The 14,446-nt window shown below is 43.1% G+C and overlaps 1 protein-coding gene across 8 annotated transcripts in view; it reads right to left on the reverse strand.

Moving 5' to 3' along the window:
• The window catches only part of LHX9 (LIM homeobox 9), a 76,015-nt gene that overhangs the window by 18,841 nt on the left and 42,728 nt on the right, over window positions 1–14,446 (reverse strand). For 5 of the 8 annotated variants that reach the window (XM_075322171.1, XM_075322174.1, XM_075322173.1 and 2 more), the window contains 2 exons: window positions 5,957–6,153; window positions 2,399–5,064 (listed from right to left, as the gene is read on the reverse strand). In XM_075322171.1, the coding sequence (XP_075178286.1) occupies window positions 4,807–5,064; window positions 5,957–6,153 (455 nt within the window). In that variant the 3' untranslated portion in view covers window positions 2,399–4,806. Of the gene's footprint in view, window positions 1–2,398; window positions 5,065–5,956; window positions 6,154–14,446 lie in introns of those variants that run through there. The other 3 variants (XM_075322177.1, XM_075322176.1, XM_075322178.1) reach the window with 1 other exon arrangement.

Here is a 14,446-nt window from a genome sequence, read left to right on the forward strand (position 1 = left end):
ATATGTTATGTTTTCTGATTTGGATCTTTAAGAGTCCAGGACAACCACTGATCTGCTGCATAAATATGAACCATCCCCTGAAAAACTATGGGAACAATTTTGCATCAGAAATCCTCTAGGACAAAAAGATGGATAGCTGGATTGATAGGAATGATGCCTTTTTCAACAAACCAGAGTGGTTTATTGCCTTCTGACCTTCCTCATAAAGCTGAATGAGTCCTCTATGGTTGATTGGGATTGTTACCATAGTAAAGTGTCTATGCCTTATTTAGATTCACGTTACTGTTTTAATGTGTAATGTGTGACTGTTGCCTAAAATTTTTATAGCACCTATTCAGGGTAATATTACTATTTTCAGGAAGGCATGTATCTCATTCTGATTTATATATCTCTGTATTATTATTAGTAATATTAGAAGGGACTGCTTTGCTATTTGCTAGTGGTTGGAACCAAGTGCAGTTGGTACAGATGGAGGGCAAACAATGACACACCTGTCTAGATGCACATTAGGGTCACTATCACCAATCTGGCAATGTGCCACCACTGAGTAATCCGGAAAGTCCAAAGTGGTTAACACAGTGGGAAAGACATGAGGAGCTTGTGACCACACTACAGGCATTTAGTCTGAACCGCAGAAGATGTCTACTGAGATGTAATGTGCATTTGTCACTTATTGGTGACTGATCAGTAAAGTTGTAATTGAACGCTCTCTATCTCTATATATTGTCCATATATAACGATCCTAAAGTTTGCGTAACACCTACAGTGCTGGCCAAAAGTATTGGCACCCCTGCAATTCTGTCAGATAATACTCAGTTTCCTCTTGAAAATAATTGTAATCACAAATTCTTTGGTATTATTAACTTCATTTAATTTGTCTTCGATAAAAAAAAAACCAAAAAAAACAATTGTCATAAAACCAAATTGGATATAATTCCACACCAAACATAAAAAAGGGGGTGGACAAAAGTATTGGCACTGTTTGAAAAATCATGTGATGCTTCTCTAATTTGTGTAATTAACTGCACCTGTAACTTACCTGTGGCACCTAACAGGTGTTGGCAATAACTAAATCACACTTGCAGGCAGTTGACATGGATTAAAGTTGACTCAACCTCTGTCCTGTGTCCTTGTGTGTATCACATTGAGCATGGAAAAAAGAAATAAGACCAAAGAACTGTCTGAGGACTTGAGAATCCAAATTGTGAGGAAGCACGAGCAATCTCAAGGCTACAAGTCCATCTCCAAAGACCTGAATGTTCCTGTGTCTACGGTGCGCAGTGTCATCAAGAAGCTTAAAGCCCATGGCACTGTGGCTAACCTACCTGGATGTGGAAGGAAAAGAAAAATTGACGAGAGATTTCAATGCAAGATTGTGCGGATGGTGGATAAAGAACCTCAACTAACATCCAAACAAGTTCAAGCTGCCCTGCAGTCCGAGGGTACAACAGTGTCAACCCGTACTATCCGTCGGCATCTGAATGAAAAGGGACTGTATGGTAGGATACTCAGGAAGATCCCACTTCTTACCCCGAGACATAAAAAAGCCAAGCTGGAATTTGCCAAAACTTACCTGAGAAAGCCTAAAACATTTTGGAAGAATGTTCTCTGGTCAGATGAGACAAAAGTAGAGCTTTTTGGGAAAAGCCATCAACATAGAGTTTACAGGAAAAAAAAAGAGGCATTCAAAGAAAAGAACACGATCCCTACAGTCAAACATGGCGGAGGTTCCCTGATGTTTTGGGGTTGCTTTGCTGCCCCTGGCACTGGACTGCTTGACCGTGTGCATGGCATTATGAAGTCTGAAGACAACCAACAAATTTTGCAGGATAATGTAGGGCCCAGTGTGAGAAAGCTGGGTCTCCCTCAGAGGTCATTGGTCTCCCAGCAGGACAATGACCCAAAACACATTTCAAAAAGCACTAGAAAATGGTTTGAGAGAAAGCACTGGAGACTACTAAAGTGGCCAGCAATGAGTCCAGACCTGAATCCCATAGAACACCTGTGGAGAGATCTCAAAATGGCAGTTTGGAGAAGGCACCTTTCAAATCTCAGGGACCTGGAGCAGTTTGCCAAAGAAGAATGGTCTAAAATTCCTGCAGAGCATTGTAAGAAACTCATTGATGATTACCGGAAGCGGTTGTTCGCAGTTATTTTGGCTAAAGGTTGTGCAACCAAGTATTAGGCTAAGGGTGCCAATACTTTTGTCTGGCCCATTTTTGGAGTTTTGTGTGAAATGACTAATGATTTGATTTTTGTTTCATTCTCTTTTGTGTTTTTTCATTGCAAGCAAAATAAATTAAGTTAATAATACCAAAGAATTTGTGATTGCAATCATTTTCAAGAAGAAACTGACTATTATCTAACAGAATTGCAGAGGTGCCAATAATTTTGGCCATCACTGTTCTTGTGCCTTACAGAGGCTCATACACATAGTCATATCATGGGTCAGTAATATGGCTATCTATCTTTGCATGCGTATGAGCAAAAAATGATTTACAAGACCCTGCAATGCCATTCAGTTGGACTAGGATCTTTAAACTTCCTTGTCCAGCACTCAGATGCTGTTAATTTCTGGCACTTACAGGACCTATACAATGTCGAGATGTCACAAGGACCTTGTTAACTACAGGAGGAACCAGGATTTTGGCATTCGAGTACTGGCCAAGGAAGTTCATGCAACATTGGTCTGACTGTTATAGAATACCGACGTGTATGCCAGAACCAGGTCCTGAAAATCATTTTCCTCATCTCTAGTGGGGACAGATATAAGCTTTTCAGGCCATTTAATGTATAAGTCCAACTGAAGAATAACGTGGTATGCGTTATCAGATAGATTGTTCTCCAAGTATTTTCTGAAGAACATCTCTAAATATGATGAGATTGTACAGAATGACATTATACCCTTGGTGTCTGTATGAAGCCGGAGGCTATTTTGACAGATTTGAGAGATCTACTGAAGTTATTGTATACTCTAACTATCCGATTGGCACATGCAAAAAATATAAATAGAAAAACATACACTGGTGTGGACATAGCCTATTACTTCAGCTGCAGAATTATCCATGGTTCTTGTAAGAAACCAAAAAGCAGGCTGCAAATTAAGTTTTGCTAAGAGAATAGCAGAGTATCTTGCTGAAAAAGAGTTGCTGGAATTTGTTCACGGTTCTAACCTTTTTTGAAACAGCATTTTAAACATTTGCAGAATTCACTGGTTTGGTTAACTGGAAACACTTTAGGTCTTATCTTTTTGTCATAATTAATCAATCGTTGTATTCTGTAAACTTAATGACATTTTTCAGGGTTATGGAAATAAGTATAATATCATTTTGTAAGAGGCACTTATAAGAATGAACACATTTTAGACCATACCTGAAAACTGCAACTGAAAAATAAAATAGAAGTCAATGAATTTCCTTAAAATAGACCTACCAGAAGTAATGACTAGTAACAGCCTTTAAGCTTACACGAAAAACATATGTAGACTGTTTTTCAATGGTTAGCTTGTTTTTTCCAGGTTATCAGTGAGTGAAGTTATGGTTCTATCCCTGCAAGTCCTCTGCTCTTATGTTCTCATAACCACACATCCCAGTAGTGAGGCTGTTATTGCCAATTTTCATAGACATATACTGAGAGAGTCCTGTATGTGTGGCTACCTCTCCAGTCTTGTCGGAGTGAGATGAAAGCCTCTTCTCAAAATGGTGAGGTGGGATCTGCATATTGGAGAGCAGATGATATAAATTGTGTCTGGCATGTCTAAACCGCGTAAAATAGCACTTATTACCTTAAAAATTAGAGCTTTGTGATTTTCCCTCATAACGTGGATCCAAAATGACCATCCAAATCAATCTTTCCATATCTACTATTGGTATTCAAGCTAAGTGATGTGGATTTGGTTTGGATTTACACATCGTCCATGATAAGTGAGCTGCCAGCTCACAAAGTTGGAGGTAAAGATGCAACCGGAATGGGTCCTGTAGCTTCATACACTGATAACTTGAAAAAGACATTTTCACATTTTTCATGTACACCAAAGGGCCTTTCATATAACACTTCCAGTATGTCTCCTATTCTCGAGTCTGTTCATAGTCTATTGACTGTCAAAAGGCAGTGTAATATAAAGGAATGGTGACTCTGCATTTAGGCAGTTAGTGGATGATACAGACTCGGAGGAAGAAGAGAACAGCCATGTAATTTCATTGGAGGCAATATATTAAAATTACATCAAATATAGTTAGGATTTGTATTCTATCTTTGAAAATCAGATGATTTGAATAAATAGTGGGCTTTTTTTCCTTAATTAGACTGCTCCATTCTTAAAATAAAATAATATCGCTAAATAGGCAGTCATATTAATAAAAGGAATGGGGATGTATCAGTGAAAATCACAGTGAGAAGAGTAAGACATAGGCGCAGAGGGTACCAAGTGGGCCTCAGTCCCTGCAAAGTAAGACTACAGTACTGCACCAGGTCCCAGCACTGATCTAAGGTTGATATAACTCAGGAATGAATCATTGACAACATAGTGCACAATTAAATATGACCGTTTGCCTGTGTCCTGCACATCTCTTTACTCTGCCCAACACAACATCCATCCATGGCGGCCCATAAAGATTACATATTGTTCAGGCAAGAAGGACAGCACATACCACATGCCTATATGTTGTGATTAATTCACTGAGTGACGGTAGAGTTGATTCTTCTTCTTCTAAAACGTTCAGTTGATATATCCCAATTACAGGGTTAAATGCACAGTATTGCAACAAAAAAAGAAACAGCAGAAGACGAGAAGAGTCTTAGTACACGTTAAAAAAGATTGGTGAGTGTAGTTTGAGAAGGGCTTCCAGACTCATGATTGTCCATGTTTGGGGTTACAGAGGCCCCGACATTGAGAGAGGGGCTGGTGAGGTCTGATAATGTGGATGCGCCACCTGTCGGTGTAAGTGCAGCACTGTCCGCTGAGGCTGGAGCGCTGAGAGAGGGACCGTCAACCTTATCGCCTCCCCCATTCTCCTGACGTAAAAGATTCCTTCTGAATTTCGCCCGTGCGTTTTGAAACCAAACCTGCAAACCAATCCCAGGGCATTCCTTTTACCGATTATTTTTTTTTTGTACCCAGATACTTAACTGGGTGCTTTTTTACGTAATTCCTAAAAGACTATCACCTTTACAACACATGGGTCAACAAAAGGGACTAACTGCTCTATCGCCAAAATTCACACTCAGAATTGTAATGTAATAGGCCTGTATGGCATTTACATCAGTTTTTGGGGTAGCCATAAACACTATGACCATAGTCACATAGTGCAGTTTGCATCTTTTGGGGGATTTTTTTGTTGTTGCCAAAACTAGGCTTGGGTCCAAAACAGAGTAAAACTATAAAGGAATGACTGATACTTCTATTTCGAGGTACAGTCTTGGTATTGGCTAAAAATAATACATGGGAAAACAGTACTGTTTGAATTTGTAAGTCATAATTAAAGTGAAATATTTTATCAGCCGACTTTTACTGGGCAAATTATCATCCAGTAAATTGCAATTACCTCTGTGAATGAGACACAGGCTTAAAATATTAATGGGTCACTTATTCATGTGATACAGACATAAAAAGCCTTGCCCTAAAATATGTAAAACTGTTGTATAAGACTGGAGTAAGGCAGTCTTTCATTAATATTTCATTATTTGGAGTAATGAAAAATAATGACAAAGAGATCAAGTCGTTATTTGTGAGTGATCTCTTCCTATATCTATAGTGTCTTATAGCAAAACACTCACCCACTTAAATTCTAACTAATATGCAGCACATTCCTTGCTAAAATATTTAGTAAATCAACATTAGATCTTACTTATATAGCAAGGTTAAAATAAAAGGCAGAAATTAATAGCATACAGGGGCCATTCTGATAAACAGGGGGTACCACAGCACATTTCTACAAAAGGAAAGATCGCTGCTCACCTGTAGGACCCTTTTGGTTAAGCCTGTTTTCTGAGCCAATTGCTTCAAATCCTTTGCATCTGGATTGTGGTTTATAGCAAAGTATGACTTCATGGTACGGAGCTGGTGATGTTTAAAAGAGGTACGCATACGTTTTGTCTTTTGGGAGGGAGGATATGACTGGTCTCTGTCCAAGTCTGTATCATTCTCATTGCAACCTGTAGGAAAAATTTGAATTATATAATGTGTAGGGCATCTTTTTAAAGATTGATAGATAGATAGATAGATAGATAGATAGATAGATAGATAGATAGATAGTGGCTCAAACATATTATAGGATTTATCTGGTCTTGTGATAAAAGTCTGTAGTTACTCCATGTGATTGCAGCCTTCTGAATCCCTACAGCAAGCACACTGCATGTTGTCAGGATCCTCCGGTGTTGCTGGCGAGAGCAGGTGGTCATGTAACTGAAAGTATGTGATTTGATTACTTACGGCCACATTCCAACTATACGTGCTCGGCCTCACCCAATAGAAGTGAATTGAGCACGACTAGTTTGCACGTGACCATATGTATGCAAATCACATATTTTGGGTCACGTGATTGCTTACTCAGAACAATAACCCTAGAGAATCCTGACAGCATGAAGTACACACGCTGTAAGGATTCAGAAAATTGCAGTCACATAGAGTGGCTGCAGACTTTTATCACAACCTCTTAAATTAAGTATGTCAGCCTGCAGTCAGACAATGCAAATAATCTGAAATCAATAAACAAAAACCTAAGTATGCATCCACTATATAAATTTACTGTACTTCTCTGATAGTGGGCCCTGCTGACAATTATCTAATGTGCTGTCTAGCAGGTGGCACTTCCTTGATGTAAACCGTGAAACATCACGGCTCTGTCACACTGTTCAGTGGCCACTTCTAGGTACTGCAGATCTGCTCCTATTCAAATGATAAATGTGTACCCTACAGTGACCACTAAACAGTGTGATTAACCAACCAGTGGTGTTACACTTCATGCACTAAACTGCTGAGCAGTGGGGGTCGCCGATATTGAACCCCATTGATCCAATATCGATGCCCTAAGAGATGGTCATCAATATCAAAGTGGTGGAAAACCCCTTAATAGCTGTCCACTCAGTAATTTGTAAGCAACATAAGACACAAAACTAGCTCCCTGATCTGCCAAATGAATAAAATGAGCAAATAATTGAGGAAAGTTTGGTAGATCTTGCACACACAAGTAGTTTTAATTGACACAGACAAAATTTAATTTGTGTAAAAGTTTCAAACCTTGTGTATCAGCAGCTTAAAGGGTTTGTCCACTACTTACACATTGACGACTTACCCTTAGCATACCCTTAGGATAAGTCATCAATGTCCGACACCCGGCACTGCAGCTGTTCTCAGTGCCAGCAGCAGCATCAGGTGGCTGGGAATGCTTAGTTTCAGAGCTGCTCCATTTTCTAATAGTGGCTACCCCGGGTACTGCACATTTGCCTTCTATTAATTTGAATAGGAGGCGAATGTGCAATACCCATCTGCAGCCACTATCAGAAGATGGAGCAACTCTGAAACTGAGCATTTCCGTCTGTCTCCTGCCACTGCTGGCACCGAGAACAGCTGATCAGCTGGGCTGTTGGGTGTCAGATATGCAAAGGATAGGTCATCAATGTTTAAAGGGAACACTACATTTCCGACATCATACACACTCGCCGGCATTCAGGTCCTGAGCAGGCGCTCTTTGATCTGCCCTGAGCAGGGCAGATCAAAGCATTGTAGTGCGCCTGCGCAGGACCGGCGAGTGTGTATGACGTAGCCATGTCATGCACCCAGGCTTCAGAAAGAGGATGAAGATGGCTGAAAGAGGAGGCGCCAGTGTGACGTCCTGGACTAGCCAGGTAGTCACAGATAGCGCCCCGCACAACACCAGTCCCGCACAAGGTAACACCAGCCAAACCATAAACCCTAGTCACCTCCTTCAGAGCTTAATGGACACACCAGGGGGGCGGAGCGAGGCGGTTGGCCACACCCACTGAGGAGTTCAGAGGGCTGGAGGCAGGAAACAGTTCAGTTCAGTTGTAGTGAGATCAGTGACAGGAGTGAAGGAGAGTGGACGCAGCCTGTGTAGCAGGTCTGCAGCAGTCTGACAGGTGCCGGGGTTGGAGCCCGGGTACCTTTGGCTAGAAGGCATACGGTGGTCTAGCCTGCAGGAGCCGGGAAGACGGCTCGGTGGAACCGTGGTGGACCGGGACAGGGTAGTGGCCCGCCGGTACCGACCTGGGGAACCGACTGGAAACCAGAGCACACAGGGGGGTACTCAAACCCTGAAACGAGGTCCAGAATCTACTGGACTGAGTTAATTCACTGATTGCGGTCTGGACTATAGGTCCTTTCCCACCCAAGTCCCGACTGAAGACAACAGCCCACCGAGGTGGATAGAAAGCCACCGCACAGGCAGAGAGATCCCACAGGCCAGCGTCTGCGGGCAAATGGACTCTCCCGACATATACACAGCCAGGGAGCGGACTCCCGTCGCTGAAGCGCAAGCAGTCTACACATACACTACACGGTGCAGGAGAAAGGCAAAGACCACCGAACCGGGTGGGGGACTAGACGCAGCCAGCTGCGGGCACCAACCACCATCAACTTTGTTTACCAGAGACTTATGTGTGTCAATAACAGTGAGTACAGCAGTGCCATCCGGTTGTGCACCGCCCTGCACCGCCCAGCTACTCTCCCCAACGGGTCCCGGGGCCATCATCCCTGCTTACGGAGGGGTTAACATCTTGCTGCATCACCATCTCCCCCGGGTGCCCCGTAACTGCAGCGGTGGTGTCTACATCTTCACCACATCCCGTGGGTGGTGTCACGAACTTAAACAAGGCTCTGGCCGTACACCTACCTACCACCCCCCTAAGTAGCGCCAGCACCCTTTCAGAGCGAAGTGACCCCAGGTCCGGAGGTGCGCGAGCCACCCACCAATGAGCCCGGATCCGAGTGGCTCGGCCGCAGCCGAGCGCGGGGCGGTACACCGGCACCGGACAATGGAGACGCCCATAAGGCCCACCGTGCGACCGTTAGATAAGTATTATAAAGAGTTTTTTTCTATGTTATACCCCTGGCCTGGGCTCTTATATACAACATTTTAGAATGCTGTATATAAGAGCCCGGTGGTGGTGGTCACAGCTTATAGCCAAAAAAGTGGTGACAGGTTCCCTTTAAGTAGTAAAGAGCCTCTTTAAATTTGCAAAGCGTTAAATAATTGTTACTAGGATGGTGGTCCACTTCTAAAATTGTCCCAAGGGTGCCTCCTTTAGGTTTGATGAGGCTATGGATTCTGTAACAAGGGCAAAGATAGTAAGGTTAAACTTCCTGAGCGCTTACTTTTTTTTATGACTCTCCATATACACATTTGGTCCCAATCAAGCAGATTCTATGAGTTATTGGTCTTAGCTGCAAGATAGAGATCACTTTGTTTGCTTTGCTTGCAATAACTAGAATGAACTGTTCCATAAAATAATGTATGTATAAATGTATGAAATCACAATTATTAAAAAAAATTATAATGAAGTGTGCAGAAAATCCATTAGAGGGCACTACAACACTACTGAGTAAAGCTGCAAGTCAGACACTTTCTTCTCCTTGGAGGGATTCATTGCAAAATTCTCACTTTCTAAAAAGTCTAGAACATGTGCAGTATGTATTAAAGGATATTTATTATTTAAATAGAAAAATACAATAATTATTATTCACCAAAAATACACCTTGATCTGTATGAATTGTGATTTCTAGAATAATCATGATATGCATAACAATTATTCAGCTGTCAGTGTTTTAATCATATTCAGTGAATTCTTAAAAAAACTACATTTATGCTATACATATTGTACTTCATAGCTTTAACACATCACGTTTACAGAGATTATAAATTCTATTGGACTCACGGACTTTGGCCAGGGTTATCATTTATACATTTTCTGAAGTCACTTTTCTTTTTTTGTCTTATGGCATTTGCTGACACTTTTTTTGCACCAAATTGATCAGCATGGTGCACATGGTTAGTGAATTTTGCGCAAAATAAAAAAAAAATTATATATATTTTTAAAGAGTAAACAATGTTTTAATATTTATATCATAACTCGATAGTGCATATGAAAACAATAAACTCTGTAAAATATCTTATCAGAGAAATCTGTCTCTGCCAGGACTGATCAGTTATTCTCGAAGTTCTCAATACAAGCCTATAATCTGTATTCAGTGAAGATAGACTTCCCCAATACTGAGATAGAATCTTATCAATATCAGCTGTCACTCATAGTAAATGGATGTGATATTATTTAGATATCTAACCACTAAAGTTACAAATCACTGGGGCTTAGATTCCTCAAGGTCAGACTTTCCTATAATTGGATCCTCCAGCAGACCCATATTCTTACATACTGGTACATAGCTCTGCCTCCCACTTACAGCTTTGCTTTTAATATTGGTAGCATGCAAAAACTGATTACATATATATATATATATATATATATATATATATATATATATATATATATGTATCTATATATATAATTGCCTTATTCTGTCTGTCTGTCTGTCTGTCTTGCTCCAAAATTGTGTCCTTACGGTGACACAAAGCTGATTGGCCGCTCGGCTCGCCATGGCCCCGCCTCCCCCGCACGGATTGGCCGCTCGCCTCGGCTCCTCCCCCCGCACGGATTGGCCGCTCGCCTCGCCTCGGGTCCGCCCCCCCCGCACGGATTGGCCGCTCGCCCAGGCTCCGCCCCCCACACGGAATGGCTTCTCGCCCCGAGGTGAGCGCATCAAGGTCCTGCAGCGGCGGAACACACACACACACATAAGAACAGACACACAGACTCACACACTTTCACTCACACTCAGACTCATACACTTTCACTCACACTCAGACTCACACACTTTCACTCACACTCAGACTCACACACTTTCACACACACTCAGACTCACACACTTTCACACACACTCAGACTCACACACTTTCACACACACTCAGACTCACACACTTACTCACACACTCAGACTCACACACTCAGACTCACATACTCAGACTCACACTCAGACTCACACGCACACTCACACTCACACTCACACTCACACTCACACTCACACTCAGACTCACACTCACTCACACTCAGACTCACACTCACACTCAGACTCACACTCAGACTCACACGCACACTCACATGCACACGCAGACTCACATGCACACTCACACGCACACTCACACGCACACTCACATGCAGACTCACATGCAGACTCACACGCAGACTCACACTCAGACTCACACGCACACTCACACGCACACTCACACACACACTCACACGCACACTCACACGCAGACTCACACGCACACTCACACGCAGACTCACACGCAGACTCACACGCACACTCACACTCAGACTCACACGCACACTCACACGCACACTCACACGCAGACTCACACGCACACGCAGACTCACACTCAGACTCACACTCAGACTCACACGCACACTCACACGCACACTCACACGCACACTCACACTCACACGCACACGCACACTCACACTTTCACACTCACATCAGATCGCATCCACGTCCTGCAGCGGCGGAACACACACACCTCACACACACATAAGAACAGACACACACACACACATCAGATCACACTCACTCTCACACACATCTCACACACACATCAGATCGCATCCACATACTCACAACATCCCGTGATATCGCTTGCTTCTCGGCGGCGATACTGTGCAGTGATCTTCCAGGACCTGCCGGAGGATCACATGGCCGGAAGCATGTGGTATCTCCGGATGTTGTGAGTGTGTCAGCGCGTATGTGCGATATCGTCAGTGTGTGTGTGTATGCGATCGGATGTGTGTGAGTGTGTGTGTGTGAGTGTATGTAATCGGATGTGTGTGAGTGTGTGTGAGTGTATGCGATCGGATCTGTGAGTGTCGGCAGAGGAGCATGGCGTGCAGCACAGCTGCTGGGACCACCCACCGGTGGGCACAGGGAGAAGTGGGGTGTGTGTGTGAGTGTATGCGATCAGATGTGTGCGTGTTTACTGTCTGATGTGTGACTGTGGAGCACGATGGGGGGTGCACAGCATGGGGGATGGAGCACGATGGGGAGTGCGCAGCATGGGTGATGAAGCACGTTTGGGAGTGCGCAGCATGGGGGATGGAGCACGATGGGGAGTGCGCAGCATGGGGGATGGAGCACGATGGGGAGTGCGCAGCATGGGGGATGGAGCACGATGGGGAGTGCGCAGCATGGGGGATGGAGCACGATGGGGTGTGCGCAGCATGGGGGATGGAGCACGATGGGGGGTGCGCAACATGGGGGATGGAGCACGATGGGGAGTGCGCAGCATGGGGGATGGAGCACGATGGGGAGTGCGCAGCATGGGGGATGGAGCACGATGGGGAGTGCGCAGCATGGGGGATGGAGCACGTTTGGGAGTGTGCAGCATGGGGGATGGAGCACGATGGGGAATGCGCAGCATGGGGGATGGAGCACGATGGGGAATGCGCAGCATGGAGGATGGAGCACAATGGGGAGTGGGGATGGAGCACGATGGGGGGTGCGCGGCATGGGGGATGGAGCACGATGGGGGGTGCGCAGCATGGGGGATGGAGCATGATGGGGGGTGGACCACGATGGGGGGTGCACACCTCCCCCCAAAACACACACACACACACTGCCACACACGCACTGCACAACACACCACACACACACTGGGAACCACAAACACCGCCCTACACAGACACCCACACACACAGACAACGCCGCAGACATACAACACCCAACACACAAACACTGCGGCACACACAAATATACGCACATACCGCACAACACACACATTGCACAAAACATACCTCCCCCCAAAACACACACACACACCCACACAAACCGCGCAACACACATACACAACGATACAGACACACAGCGCTCCACAAATAACGACACACATCGTAACACACAAACAACACCGCTCTCACCCCCCGCTACACCCAGACAACACCCAGAACATGTACAGCCCCTACACAAACACTTGGTAACTACACACAACAACATATATATATATATATATATATATATAACAAAAATCATACATTAACTACACAATACGTAAATTCTAGAATACCCGATGCGTAGAATCGGGCCACTTTCTAGTATATATATATATATATATATATATGTATATATATATATATATATATCACAAAGTATAGGCCACAGGAGCTGATACAGAAGACTGCAAGAAACACTACTATGTCCATTGTTAGACCCTGAAGTATCAGCAACTAGTGATGAGCGAATACTAACTATTCGGGTTTGGATTACTCGTAACCAATCGCAAAGTACTATTCCGGTATTCGTCACAAATAACAAACCTAATGCAAGTCAATGGGAAACCCAAGCATTTTTCTGGGAAATCTTCAAGAAAAATGCCAGGATTCCCCATTGACTTGCAATAGATTTGTTATTTGTGATGAATACCGGAATAGTATTTTGAGATTCGTTACAAATAATTCGAACTCCAGTGGTTAGTATTCACTCATCTTTCTTAGCAACTGGTGGAGTATCCAACATACAGTTACATAAACCATCATAGTTAGTAAGCACTATAGTTAGTGTTTCATATATCGCAATTACAGAAAAAAGGTCAATCATGCCACATATCATGGCATCTAACCAATTAGAGGGAGTAATAACATTATTACATAGCTTTGAGCTAGATGCAACATTATTCTTTTTAATAAGGAAACAAAATCTTCTCTGTGGTCTTAGTTTAAAATTGTGAATTTATACCTATACAAGAATGGAGCTCAGAACGCACCAGTAAAGATAACTATAGATCTTTAGTGATCAAAATATGAAAATTGGGATTAAAAAGAAAGCCAGAGGGGAGAATAAGATGGCACCAACCAGCCCCAATGGAGGAATACAAGGATGGTGGCTACAGAAGAATCAGTGACATGATATCAAATTATTAGTGAAAAAAGGTAAATAAATAAGAACATTTTGCCTTGGTGTAGGTAAAAAGATGACAACATATAAATTAATTGATTTAATAACAGAAAAAATCAGCACCTATAGCACTTATGATTAGTTCTTAAAGTGTAACCATCATTTAAATTTTTATTTCATAAAGAAATGAAAATAAAACTATTACTCTGTAATATATCTTATCAGAGAAATCTGTTTCTTTCTCCCCAGGACTGGTTTTTCATTTTCAAAAACCTCAGTTTACAAGACAAATCTGTATGTAGTGACAAAACACTCACATTACTAAGATAGGAAATGGTAGTTCCTACCGATAAGAGTCTATGTAGACAGGAGAAACAGGAGCTCTGCCTTTATCTCCTTCATCTTCTCTCTACTACATAGAACCTCATTGATGCCCCCAGATGAAGTTGGGTGAAACATGCATCGGGGTGGAGGGACACAGAGCCTCTTATTCTGCCA

The sequence above is a fragment of the Anomaloglossus baeobatrachus genome, chromosome 8, assembly GCF_048569485.1.
Source record: "Anomaloglossus baeobatrachus isolate aAnoBae1 chromosome 8, aAnoBae1.hap1, whole genome shotgun sequence".
Taxonomy (NCBI): Eukaryota; Metazoa; Chordata; class Amphibia; order Anura; family Aromobatidae; genus Anomaloglossus; species Anomaloglossus baeobatrachus.